Source organism: Agelaius phoeniceus, chromosome 19 (genome assembly GCF_051311805.1).
Source record: "Agelaius phoeniceus isolate bAgePho1 chromosome 19, bAgePho1.hap1, whole genome shotgun sequence".
Taxonomy (NCBI): domain Eukaryota; kingdom Metazoa; phylum Chordata; class Aves; order Passeriformes; family Icteridae; genus Agelaius; species Agelaius phoeniceus.
The window spans coordinates 611052-624257 of record NC_135283.1 but is presented as its reverse complement, the minus strand read 5'-3'; the positions used below and the strand labels follow the sequence as shown (position 1 = coordinate 624257).

The window sequence follows — 13206 nt, the reverse complement described above, 5'->3', positions numbered from 1 at the left end:
GGCAGGGGCTGATCTCCCAGCCCCCCCAGTGTCACTGTGTCCCTGCTCTCCAGGCAGGGGCGCTCCCCAAAGTGTCCCTGAGCCACCTTGGCTGTCCCTGAGCCCTTGGAGCCGTGCATGGGGACACCAGTGTCACCTACAGGCCCGTCCTGCCCAAGAGCTGTCCCCAGAGGACTCTGTGTGTCCCCTCGGTGCGTTTTGGGCAGCGGGTGCTGGGGTGAGTCCCTGCAGAGCCGTGACTCCTCAGCCAAGCGCTCTGGGAGCACAAACCCTGTCAGAGCAGGTTTGCCCCCACTCCCAGCCTCGGGGCGGTGCCCCCGGGCATTGCAGTCCTGGCCGAGAGGGGAGGGAGCCCCAGGGTCCTGCTCAGGTGCCCGCTGCACTCCAGCCCCTGGGGCTTGGCTCAAACTCTCACTGTTGGGTTTTCCCATGGGCAAAAGTTGCTTGTACCAGAAAGCACGGCTGCCCTGGCTCAGCGGGTTTTGGGGGGGCTCTTGGGTGCTGAGCCTCACCCCCGGCACCCCGTGTCCCACCCCCGTGTGCCACCCCCGTGTGCCACCCCCGTGTCCCCCAGCGCCTGGGCTCCTTCAGTGCCCGGGCCCTGCTCAGTCGGTGCCGCTGCTGCGCGTTTGGGGCTGAAAGGGGCCGGGAGGGGCCCCGGGGCACGGCCCGGGTGAAGCTGCGGGGGCCGGGGGCTGCAGGCGGGGGGCTCGGAGGGGAGGGAGCGGCGGGAGCCCCCGCCCCGGCGGAGCGGAGAGAGCAGCGCGGAGGGAGAGGAGGGAGAGGAGGGCTGGGAGCGGAGAGAGCAGAGCGTAGGGAGAGGAGGGAGAGGAGGGCTGGGAGCGGAGCGGAGAGAGCAGAGCGGAGGGAGAGGAGGGAGAGGAGGGCTGGGAGCGGAGAGAGCAGAGCGGAGGGAGAGGAGGGAGCGGTGGGAGCCCCCGCCCCAGCGGAGCAGAGCGGAGGGATCGGAGCGGCGGGAGCAGCGCGGAGGGAGCGGAGGGCTGGGATCGGAGCGGCGGGAGCAGCGCGGAGGGAGCGGAGGGCTGGGATCGGGCCGGCGGAGCGGAGCGGAGGGAGCGGAGCAGCGGGAGCAGCGGGAGCCCCGGGCCAGCGGAGCGCGGCGCTCTGGCTGCGGATGGAGGGCAGCCGCGCTTCTCCCCGCTACGGATCCATGGAATCCACCCGCTGGCCGCCGGCCGGCGCGGGGCCAGGTGAGCGCCGCGGCACCGGCACCGCCCGAGCCCAACTTCCCCCGGCCCCGGGCTCCGGGACAACCCAGGCACCCCAGCCCGGGAGCTGGCGGGGAACCGGCGGCTTCATCCACCAAAGGGAGCCCAGCCCGGGTCCCCGAGCGGCCATCGGGAGTGGGGATGGAAGGATGGAAGGATGGATGGATGGATGGATGGATGGATGATGGATGATGGATGGATGGATGGATGGATGGATGGATGGATGGATGGATGATGGATGGATGGATGGAGTGCCTGGGGACAGTAAGGACGGCAGGAAGGGTGGCGGCAGGGGTGTCTGCAGGGACACACCGGGGCAGCACGGTCACCTCTCGCTGCGTGCGCGGCCCTGGGCACGGCTGTGAGCAGGGCACAGGGGGCTCGCCCTGTCCTTCACCGCCTTTGCCCCTCTCAGACCGGTTGGTGCAGCGGGACCGAGGTGAGGAGAGCGGGGATGCCCAGCGGGGGAATCGCCTCGAGCAGAGCCCTCGACCCTGGGCTGGGAGGAAGGGTCGCAGCTGGGCTGGGCCGAGGGAGGCGCCTGCGACCCCTCTGCCCCGCCGCCCCTCCGACCCCTCCCGTCCCTGTCCCTTGCACGCAGCGGGCTCAGGCAGCTGCAGAGGCAGGGCAGGAGGCACCACCAGCTCCAGCATCCTGCCGGTACTGCCTGGGGGCTGAGTGGTGCCCGTGAAGCTGCTCGGCTCCTGGGGCAGCTGTGGGAAGTTTGGCTCCTTTCCCCCTGTGCCTTTCCTGGCCGTGCCTTTCCTCCCCTACAGCTCCCGTGGGGCTCTGAGCACCTTCACCAGCCCGTCCTCTGCTCCAGCAGCTGGGTGACACCGAGCTGGGCCAGGGACCCCACTCAGGGTGCTGCCTATGGGCAGGATATCCCCCATGGCTGCCTGTGAGCAGGGCTGGGATTCTGCTGGTTCAGGGCACTTCTGTGAGCTCCCAGCTCCTGGGGACCTTGGGCTGGGTGAGAACCTTGGGCTGGGTAAGAACAGCAATCCCTGTCTGCCATTCAGGTGCTGCTCTGCTGCTTCCTCCCCACCAGCACAGCTCAGACCAAGCCTGTGCAGCCCTGAGCTCCTGGAGCCTCTCGTCCTGCTGGAGCCCAGGCTGGGTGTCCCCTGTCCCTGCTGCTGGCAGGAGCAGAGCAAAGCGCAGCTGAGCTGAGGCTTCTCGGGATGGTGCCCCCATGAAGGGCTCTGACCCCTCCGCGGGGGCTCACAATCGATTTCCCAACTTCAATCCGGAAGAAAATGGCTCAAAGCTCACCCTGCACTGTTGGCTGCAGTGACTCATCCCAGCTTGCTGCTGGCTGCCCAAATGCGGTCCCCAAACCCTCTGGAATGGAAGCCTGTGCCTATTGCACTCCTCGTTAGCAGAGGCCCCGCCCTGGGCTGGCGGGGATGATCAGAGCATCTCCAAATTCCTGTGCTTGCTTTGCCAGGCTGAAATGGTGCCAGGCAGGATCCCTTTGCCTCAGGCACTGGAGTTTCTGTGTGTGGCTGTGCTGCTCTGGGAGAGCTGTGGGGGCACAGGGACCCCTGGGCAGTGTGGCCACACCTGGGGCCATCCCTGTCTGTCCCCAAGGCGACATCTGGATCGTGGGCTTGCTCCCAGCTTTAGTGAGCACCCTGCCCTGGGTGCCCCCTTCTCCATCCCAGGGTGTGTGGGTTAATTTTCCATCATTTTCCTCCTGACACTGCTCTCCCTCTGCTTCTGCCCTGAATTCAGCAGCTCCAGGCACACGAAATTCCTGTCAGAGCGCCTTGCCCAGCACCGCCTGCTTTGGGGAGCAGTTCCTTGGAATTCCTGAGGGCTGCGGAGTGCCAGGGCTGACCACAGCTCCTGAAGGCTCAGCCAAGGGCTGGCACCCTCCAGCTGAGCCCTGCGGCCCTGGCTGGGCAGTGCTGTGACCTTCCCACTGTCCCCATGTCACAGGACACCCTGACCTGCTCAGTGTCCAGCAGAAAGGTGACCTGGGAGCAGCGTGGGAGGGCAGAGTGGTGCCAGCCCCGCCCGGCGGTGCCAGCCCTGCCCCGTGGGAACCATCCCAGAGCCCAGCCAGGAGCTTTCCTGCCCTTGTGGGCTCTGCCCAGGGGCTGGAATTACATCCCAGCCTCCCGCTGCAGGTGGGGGAAAGCAGCTCAGACCTGCCCCCTCCTCCCGTCCCATCATTGCCCCCTCCTCCCGTCCCATCATTGTCACTTCCTCCCGTCCCATCATCGTCACCTCCTCCTGTCCCATCATTGCCCCCTCCTCCCGTCCCAGCATTGTCATCTCCTCCCTTCCCATCATTGCCACCTCCTCCCGTCCCATCATTGTCACCTCCTCCTGTCCCATCATTGTCACCTCCTCCCGTCCCATCATTGTCACTTCCTCCCGTCCCATCATCGTCACCTCCTCCTGTCCCATCATTGCCCCCTCCTCCCGTCCCAGCATTGTCATCTCCTCCCTTCCCATCATTGCCACCTCCTCCTGTCCCAGCATTGTCATCTCCTCCTGTCCCATCATTGCCACCTCCTCCTGTCCCAGCATTGTCATCTCCTCCTGTCCCAGCATTGTCATCTCCTCCCTTCCCATCATTGTCACCTCCTCCTGTCCCATCATTGTCACCTCCTCCTGTCCCATCATTGTCACCTCCTCCCGTCCCATCATTGTCACCTCCTCCCATCCCAGCCCTGCCACCTCCTCCCGTCCCAGGCGCCTCCTCCCTTTGCCTCTCCTGCCGAGGATCCCCTCTCGCAGCTGGCACGGCTGTGCCGATGCCATTCTGGGATTCTGGAGCTGCTCCAGCCCTGGCGCTGCCCCGGGGAATTCCTGCTGGGAAGCTCAGCGCAGTGATCAGAACGTGCCGGGCTATTCCCAGGCCAGGAGGGACCATCCCTGTCCCCAGCCCTGCCCCGTGCCCCCGGGCAGGCTGGGGTGTCCCTGGGGTGTCCCTGGGGTGTCCCTGGGGTGTCTCTGCTGTGTCCCTGGGTGTCCCTGGGGTGTCCCTGCGGTGTCCCTGGGTGTCCCTGGGTGTCCCTGCGGTGTCCCTGCGGTGTCCCTGGGGTGTCCCTGGGGTGTCCCTGCAGTGTCCCTGGGTGTCCCTGCAGTGTCCCTGGGGTGTCCCTGGGCCCGAGGCTGCAGGAAGCCCCGTGTTTGTGTCTCTGTGTTTATTGGCACAGAGGGGACACAGCAGCGCAGCTTTTGGTGCCAGCTGTGCCCCTCCTGCCCCTCCAGCTGTGCTGGTCCCTGCACATCTGGCAGCATCTGCCACAGGCCCCTGGGGCCGTCCCCAGCTGCTCAGCCGGGTGCAGCTGCAGCAAAACATCCCAGGCCAGAGCAGCTGCAGGGCAGCAGAGCCGTGCTCGGGATGAAGGACCTCAGCATCCTGGTCCCTTAGCAACCGCACTCTGGTCCCTTAGCAACCGCACTCTGGTCCCTTAGCAACCGCACCGTGATGCTGTAGCAGGCACAGGCCGGTCCCTTGGCAACCGGCAGGAGGGAGGCAGAGGGAGAGCAGAGCCAGGCAGGAGCTGCTGGGGCTCATCCAGCCTGACCCTGACCCAACAGGAGCTCCTGGAGAGCTCATCCAGCCTCACCCTGACCCCAACAGGAGCTGCTGGGGCTCATCCAGCCTGACCCTGCCCCAGCAGGAGATCCTGGAGAGCTCATCCAGCCTGACCCTGCCCCAACAGGAACTGCTGGGGCTCGTCCAGCCTCACCCTGACCCACCAGGAGCTGCTGGGGCTCATCCAGCCTGACCCTGCCCCAACAGGAGCTGCTGGGGCTCATCCAGCCTGACCCTGACCCAACAGGAGCTGCTGGGGGCTTGTCCAGCCTCACCCTGCCCCACCAGGAGCTGCTGGGGGCTTGTCCAGCCTGACCCTGCCCCAACAGGAGCTGCTGGGGCTCATCCAGCCTGACCCTGACCCAACAGGAGCTGCTGGGGCTCGTCCAGCCTCACCCTGCCCCACCAGGAGCTGCTGGAGAGCTCATCCAGCCTCACCCTGACCCACCAGGAGCTGCTGGGGCTCATCCAGCCTGACCCTGACCCCACCAGGAGCTGCTGGGGCTCATCCAGCCTCACCCTGCCCCAACAGGAGCTCCTGGAGAGCTCATCCAGCCTGACCCTGACCCCAACAGGGACGGAGGGAAGGTCACACCCTGGCATCAGCTGAGCCTGCCCTTCCTGCCTTGGGGCAGGGACACAACCTCCAGGAACCCTCATGGGCTTCCAAGCCAGAAACAGCAGAAAACTCTTCCCCAAACCGCTCACAAGGATCCAAACCATCGGATTTCCACAATAAACCTTCCCTGCTGGAAGTCTTGGACATATGTCCCATCCTGGGAATGATTTCCTGAGTAGTGTTTCATGGTGGGGAGAGGACAGAGGTCCTGCTCCTGTGCCTTGGGGTTTGTCTCTTCCTGCCCTGTAACCCTCAGCACTGGCCTGGCTCCTGTTTGGGATGCCCAGAGCACAACCCTGGCATCTCCCAGCATCCCTGCCCGGGCAATCCTGCTCCTGGAGCAGCTGCACCTCCTGTGCCTTCCCCTCTTCCTGGGAGCAGCTGCACCTCCTGTGCCTTCCCCTCTTCCTGGGAGCAGCTGTATTTTCTGTATTTTCTGTATTTTCTGTATTTCCTGTGCCTTCCCCTCTTCCTGGGAGCACCTGTATTTTCTGTATTTTCTCTCCATTCCCTCTTCCTGGGAGCAGCTGTATTTTCTGTATTTTCTGTATTTTCTGTATTTCCTGTCCTTTCCCCTCTTCCTGGGAGCACCTGTATTTTCTGTATTTTCTGTATTTTCTGTATTTTCTGTATTTTCTGTATTTTCTGTATTTTCTGTATTTCCTGTGCCTTCCCCTGTTCCTGCACAGGGAACTCCCAGGGCTGCAGGAAGGCAGAGCCTCAGAGGGGAGCTGTGTCCTGTCCCAGGAAGGGTCAGGGGAAGCAGCCCCAGCCCCTGCAGGAGTGTTTGGAACGTTGTTTGGAACGTTGCCCCCCAGCCTGGCTCTGCCCCTGTCCCCAGCACCCCAGCAATGTGGGGTTGGCTGGGATGAGGTGAAGGAGCTGCTGCTGGCGCTGGTGACAGGCTCAGAGTGTGTCTGAGCCAGCCCCGGCCGGGAGCTGGCCTGGAGCAGATCCTCAGCTGCTCCCCAAACCTGGCTGGGAGTCCCTGTGGGATCCACCCAGCACCCAGAGGAAACCCAGGGGCCAGGCAGGAGCAGTGAGTGGGATTTGTGTGAGTCACAGCGGGGGAGGCAGAGCTGCTGCTCAGAGCCATGGGCAGAGCTGGAGGGGCTTTCATCCCGTCCCTCCTCTCAAACACAGATCACAGCCCCTCTCTCCCACATTTGGCTGTGAAGCTCCTGGCCCTCACCCTGAGCAGGTGACCCCCCCCCCCTTTTCTGCCTCAGTTTCCCCATGTGGGGGCTGGCTGTGAGCTCAGCCCTGCAGAGGGTGGGGCAGCAGAACGGGGGCTCAGCCCCGTGCCTGGGAAGGATGGGGGTGTTCAGCCAGCCCGTGATGGGGGCAGCAGCAGCAGCAGCAGCAGCAGGAATTCCCCCCGTGGCTCTCAGCTCCGAGCTGTGTGTGCCTGGGGTTTGCTCCTGGTCCTGCAGCAGGAGGGTGCAGGGCAGGCTCAGCGCTCTGTGCTGGACACAATGGGGGTTTCTGTGCCTCTGGAACAGGAGAGGGACATCCCTGCCCTCCCCTCCGGCAGTGTGCAGCTCCTTTGGGCGGCTGCTGCTCCAGGGAACGTGGGGCTCTGTCCCAGCACCGGGGACAGGGGGACCCGGGGAACGTGGGGCTCTGTCCCAGCACCGGGGACAGGGGGACCCGGGGAACGTGGGGCTCTGTCCCAGCACCCAGCCTGGCACGGGCTGGAGCGGGGCAAGCGCTGCTGCTGCTGCTGCTCCCGAGGCTGCCCCCAGGCCCTGCCGCTCTCCTGCTGCCTCAGGTGGCTCCTGTTTCGTGTTCCTTGTCCAGAGGACGAGATCGTGTCCATGGCCGACTCCACGGCCACCATGGATGACATCGAGGGGGAGCTCTTCAGGATCGAGCGGATCCGAGAGATCCTGGTGCGCCGGGAGTCGGAGCTGTGCTACATGTGAGTGTCTGTCCCTGTGTGTGCTGTGTGTCTGTCTGTCTGTGTGCCGTGTGTCTGTCCCTGTGTGCCGTGTGTCTGTCCCTGTGTGTGCCGTGTGTCTGTCCCTGTGTGCCGTGTGTCTGTCCCTGTGTGTGCCGTGTGTCTGTCCCTGTGTGTGCCGTGTGTCTGTCCCTGTGTGTGCTGTGTGTCTGTCCCTGTGTGTGCTGTGTGTCTGTCCCTGTGTGTGCTGTGTGTCTGTCCATCTGTGTGTGCTGTGTGTCTGTCCCTGTGTGTGCCGTGTGTCTGTCCCTGTGTGCTGTGTGTCTGTCCCTGTGTGCCGTGTGTCTGTCCCTGTGTGTGCTGTGTGTCTGTCCGTCTGTGTGCCGTGTGTCTGTCCCTGTGTGTGCCGTGTGTCTGTCCCTGTGTGTGCTGTGTGTCTGTCCCTGTGTGTGCCGTGTGTCTGTCCCTGTGTGCCGTGTGTCTGTCCCTGTGTGTGCTGTGTGTCTGTCCCTGTGTGTGCCGTGTGTCTGTCCCTGTGTGCCGTGTGTCCGTCCCTGTGTGTGCTGTGTGTCTGTCCCTGTGTGTGCTGTGTGTCTGTCACTGTGTGTGCCGTGTGTCTGTCCATCTGTGTGCTGTGTGTCTGTCCCTGTGTGTGCTGTGTGTCTGTCCCTCTGTGCCGTGTGTCTGTCCCTGTGTGTGCTGTGTGTCCGTCCCTGTGTGTGCTGTGTGTCTGTCCCTGTGTGCCGTGTGTCTGTCCCTGTGTGTGCTGTGTGTCCGTCCCTGTGTGTGCTGTATGTCCGTCCCTGTGTGTGCCGTGTGTCTGTCCCTGTGTGCTGTGTGTCTGTCCCTGTGTGTGCCGTGTGTCCGTCCCTGTGTGCTGTGTGTCTGTCCCTGTGTGTGCCATGTGTCCGTCCCTGTGTGTGCTGTGTGTCCGTCCCTGTGTGTGCTGTGTGTCTGTCCCTGTGTGTGCCGTGTGTCTGTCCCTGTGTGTGCTGTGTGTCTGTCCCTGTGTGTGCTGTGTGTCTGTCCCTGTGTGTGCCGTGTGTCTGTCCCTGTGTGTGCTGTGTGTCCGTCCCTGTGTGTGCCGTGTGTCTGTCCCTGTGTGTGCCGTGTGTCCGTCCCTGTGTGTGCTGTGTGTCTGTCCCTGTGTGTGCCGTGTGTCCGTCCCTGTGTGTGCTGTGTGTCTGTCCCTGTGTGTGCTGTGTGTCTGTCCCTGTGTGTGCCGTGTGTCTGTCCCTGTGTGTGCTGTGTGTCTGTCCCTGTGTGTGCCGTGTGTCTGTCCCTGTGTGCCGTGTGTCTGTCCCTGTGTGCCGTGTGTCTGTCCCTGTGTGCTGTGTGTCTGTCCCCGTCTGTGTGCTGTGTGTGCCATGTGTCTGTCCCTGTGTGTGCCGTGTGTCCGTCCCTGTGTGCCGTGTGTCTGTCCCTGTGTGTGCCGTGTGTCCGTCCCTGTGTGTGCTGTGTGTCTGTCACTGTGTGTGCCGTGTGTCTGTCCCTGTGTGTGCCGTGTGTCTGTCCCTGTGTGCTGTGTGTCTGTCCCTGTCTGTCCCTCTGTGCTGTGTGTGAGTGGTCAATCTGGGGAATGGAAGCTTTGAGCTGCTTTAAGGCTCAGATTTGGAGCCCCTTTGGGACACAGCTGCCCCTGAACTCGAATTTGAAAAGGAGTTTTGGAAAGCATCAGAAGTGTAGCTCCTAAAAGCTTTCTGTCTGCCAGCAACCAGAGCCCCAGCAAAACTCTGGGGTGAAGTGGGCTGGATTTCCCTTGGGAAGGCAGGGAAATCTGGGATCCCACCACAGGCACTGGTGCTGCTCTGGGGGTTTGAGCCTCTCCTGTCCCAGCTTTCCCCCTCAGAGGTCCCATTGGTGTCCCTGCAGGATGGACGACATCCAGCTCTGCCAGGAGATCAGCCGGCTGAAAACAGAGCTCCAGAAGCTGCTGGGCCTGCCAGGTGAGGCTCTGGGGGTGCCCCCTGAGGGTGCTGGGATCCCTGAGGGTGCTGGGATCCCCGACAGTGTTGGGGTCCCAAGGGTGCTGGGATTCCTGAGGGTGCTGGGATCCGTGAGGGTGCTGGGATCCCTGAGGGTGCTGCTCTCCCCAGGGTGCTGCACTCCCCAGCCCAGGGCAGATGTTACAGGGGTGATGGGCGCAGGCAGGGCCCAGCTGTGCCCAGCTGTGGCCCCAGGCAGCTCCTCTGTCTGTGCCCAGGACATCTCAGGGGCCAGGTGGCCCTGCCAGGTGCCACAGTGGCACGGTGCTGGCTGTGCCTGGCAGCGCCCAGGTGCTGCTCAAGATTCAGGTGCTGCTCCCCCCAGTAAACCTGGCTCGGGGTGCGGATGGAGGCTCGGTGGGGAGGGCAGTTTCCTGCCAGAAAAACAGGAGCTCCTTGCTCCAGATCTCACTGGGGCCTTTAATCCCAACTCCTCCCAGTCCATAAACCAAGCCTTTCCCTAAACCACATCTCAGAGCAGAGATAAATTGGTTTTTTCTGCTACTGGAGGAATGAGCCTGGCTTTCCTTCATCTGCTTTGGGCTTTCATTTCTTGCCTTTTCAGCACTCCCAGACTCAGCTGAGAGCAGAAATTCTGCTCTTTTTGTCTTCTTTCTGAGTTGACTCAGAGCAGTCTGTGCTGGAAAAAGCCTGCACACGCCTGTTCTGGTGAGACAGCCACGGCAGCCTCGGCTTTGGGTAAAGGCAGGGATAAACACCTCAGTGCTGCTCAGGGCTCGGCCAGGCCTGGGGCTCAAAACCTCCCCAGCCACGGACGGCGCCTTTGGTGACTCAGATGTCACCGTGATGGGCTCTGCCAGCAGCGGGAAGGGGCAGCGTTTGTCCAGGGCCACCTTAACCCTGACAGGTTCTGCCTCGTGGTTGTTAACGAACCCCAAATAGCGGTTTTAATGAACCCAAATAGTCAGTGTTAATGAACCCCAAATAGCCGGTGTTAGTGACCCCAAATACCGGTGTTAATGAACCCAAATAGCCAGTGTTAATGAACCCCAAATAGCCGGTGCTAGTGACCCCAAATAGCCGGTGCTAGTGACCCCAAATACCGGTGTTAATGAACCGCAAATAGCGGTGTTAGTGACCCCAAATAGCGGTGTTAATGAACACAAATAGCCAGTGTTAATGAACACAAATTGCCAGTGTTAATGAACACAAATTGCCAGTGTTAATGAACCCAAATACTGGTGTTAATGAACACAAATACCGGTGTTAATGAACCCCACAAAGCGGTGTTAATGAACCCAAATAGCCGGTGTTAATGAACACAAATATCGGTGTTAATGAACACAAATATCAGTGCTTGGGCAGAGCCTGATGCCCTGGGGGTAGCCCTGTCTCAGCAGGCAGGTGTGGGATGCCCAGAGACATTGCCCAGGTGACCCTGCACTGATTCAGGTGGTGGGAGAGCCCCAGGAGAGCCCAGGAGAGCCCCAGGAGAGCTGCCACACCCAGCCAGGGCGGCTGGGACGAGATTCCTCTCATTGAGCAGCCCGAGCCGGGATCCAGCTGCTCCCTTGGCCTGGCTTCGCCCCCACGCTCGGAGCTGAGCAGAGCAGCTCTGGCCTTGGCGGGTGGGATGGCTCCTGAGGGGTGTGAAATGCGCTCCCCGTGAGGATGTGAAATGTGCTCCCCGTGGCTCTGAGTGTGCTCCCTGTGCTGCAGAGAACCAGAAATCCAACGAGGAGAAGCAGAGGGAAGAGGAGCTGATGCAGCAGATCCACAAGCTGGTGGAAACACGGGATTTCCTGGTGGATGACGTGGAGTTTGAGAGGCTCAGGTAGCTGCTGTCACCTGCTGCTCGTGCTGGGGACGCTGCAATCCACCCCCTGAGCTGTGTCCCGCCTTCCCAGGGCTCCTGGGGCCCTGCTGCTCCTTTCCCAGCAGTAACCAAGGTCTTTGCCACAGGGAAAGGGAAGAGGACAAGGAAATGGCCGAGTTCCTGCAGAGCAAGCTGTCCAAAAGCTGCCTCCAGAGAGCAAGTGGGTGCTGGCGTGTTCACGGCCTGCACTGACCCTCCCTGGGGCTTGTCCCCTTCCCTGGCACTCTGCCTCCAAGGTTTCCCTGCCTGGGGCTGCCTCACCTGGGGGAGCCTGGGGAAGGGGCACGGGGGGTGCTGCTGCTTGAGACCCCAGCATGGGAGCAGCTGGCATTGGAGCAGGTGTTGGGGACCCATTTCCCTCCTGGCATTTCCCAGGTGGGCCACGAGAACGGGGCTGGGGGGGCTCTCTTGGAGCTGCCATCCTTCATCTCCCCTGGAACACTGGCTCCACCTCGGGTGGCTGCAGGAGGGACAGCACTCCTCTGATGACAGCCACCCCTTCCCTGTGCTCTGTCACCTCCCCAGGCCGCTGGGAGGCACTCCCAGCCCTGGGGACACCCACAGCCCCAGGGGACACCCCGAGGCCCGGGGCGGTGCCATGGAGGTGCAGGAGCAGCCCCAGAGCAGCTGTGAGCAACAGCCCCTGCTGTGCCCTGGCCCTGGCCCTGTCCCCAGGCACAGCTGGGTTCCTCTTCCCGCAGCTCCTGTCCCAGAGAAGAAGATGACATCGAGGGGACAGCAAACCTCGGCTCCCTACGTGACCAAGACGGGCCTGGCCCTGCTCAGGGGGTGCTGTGGCTTCACCTGCTCCATCATGTAGGGCACTGCCAGCGCCTGGCACAGGACACGGCCGTGGTAGGGGCACGTCCTGGGCAGCTGGGACGGGCAGGAGGGGCTTCCTTGGAGCTGGGCCTTCCTTGGAGCTGATCCTGTCCTGGGGCTGATCCCAGCCTGGAGCCAATCCCATCCTGGGCTGCTCCAGAGACTCTCCAGGGCTGCTGTGCTTGGCCCACAGGGATTTGCTTTGTTCCACACACACCACAGGCTCCTCCCTGCCCTGCCCTCCCAGGGCCTCTCTGGGGCAGTGAGTGACCCAGCCAGAGAGTTTGGTTGGGCTGAGGGGAGCCAGAGGCCAGGAGAGCCCTGGATTCCAAACCTGTCCCTCTGGAGGCAGCCTGGGCTGGAGGCAGTGCTGGAGGATGGGCAGGCTCTGTCTGTGTGTCCCCCTGAGGATGGGCAGACTCTGTCTGTGTGTCCCCCTGAGGATGAGCACGCTCTGTCTGTGTGTCCTGCTGAGGATAGGCACACTCTGTCTGTGTGTCCCGCTCAGGATGGGCAGGCTCTGTCTGTGTGTCCCCCTGAGGATGGACACGCTCTGTCTGTGTGTCCCGCTGAGGATGGGCAGGCTCTGTCTGTGTGTCCCCCTGAGGATGGACAGGCTCTGTCTGTGTGTCCTGCTGAGGATGGGCAGGCTGTGTCTGTGTGTCCTGCTGAGGATGAGCAGGCTCTGTCTGTGTGTCCCCCTGAGGATGGGCAGGCTCTGTCTGTGTGTCCCCCTAAGGACAGGCACGCTCTGTCTGTCTGTCCCCTGTGTCCCTGAGGCTGCTCCCCGGGCACACAGAACTGCTGGAGGGCTGGGAGAGGAGCCCAGCCCATGGGAGGGACACAGCTTTGTGTGCATCCACCTCAACCCCAACCAATAAATGTCTGCTGGAAGCTCTGCAGGTGTTTTCCCTCCTGGCACCACCTCAGGAGATGGCTCAGCTGTGGCACAGCAGGGTGGGCAAAGGCTGTGCCCAGCAAGGGGAGCAGAACCCTGACCCTGAACACCTGGGCTGCACTTGGGAGCTCCAGGAATGTCCAGAGCAGCTCCTGCAAGAGCCCAACCCTCCCATTTCTGGCTCTGACCCACACTTCACTTTTGGTCCCTCAGTGTCCTCACCGGTCCCTGTCCCCATCCGTCCCTCACAGGAGGGGACAGCTGTGTCCCCATCCATCCATCATAGGGCAGGGGACAGCTGTGTCCCCATCCGTCCCTCACAGGAGGGGACAGCTGTGTCCCCATCCATCATAGGGC

The 13206-nt window shown here is 62.6% G+C and overlaps 1 protein-coding gene across 1 annotated transcript; it reads left to right on the top strand.

The window, feature by feature from the left end:
- Positions 1-911: 911 nt before the first annotated feature.
- On the top strand, positions 912-12849 carry LOC129128028 (bMERB domain-containing protein 1-like). The gene is made up of 7 exons (XM_054645057.2): positions 912-972; positions 1093-1211; positions 7208-7328; positions 9180-9253; positions 10973-11087; positions 11216-11289; positions 11831-12849. Exons 2-7 carry the CDS (start codon positions 1136-1138, stop codon positions 11947-11949), a joined length of 579 nt encoding a protein of 192 aa, XP_054501032.2. The 5' UTR covers positions 912-972; positions 1093-1135; the 3' UTR covers positions 11950-12849.
- Positions 12850-13206: the final 357 nt, after the last annotated feature.

What these genes read in the sequence shown, in the direction of transcription:
- LOC129128028 (XM_054645057.2), top strand. Translation starts at nt 1,136, where the DNA reads ATGGAGGGCAGCCGCGCTTCTCCCCGCTACGGATCCATGGAATCCACC. An exon ending in GCCGGCCGGCGCGGGGCCAG is followed by an intron (nt 1,212 to 7,207) that starts GTGAGCGCCGCG and finishes TTCCTTGTCCAG; the next exon opens with AGGACGAGATCGTGTCCATG. An exon ending in GAAGCTGCTGGGCCTGCCAG is followed by an intron (nt 9,254 to 10,972) that starts GTGAGGCTCTGG and finishes CCTGTGCTGCAG; the next exon opens with AGAACCAGAAATCCAACGAG.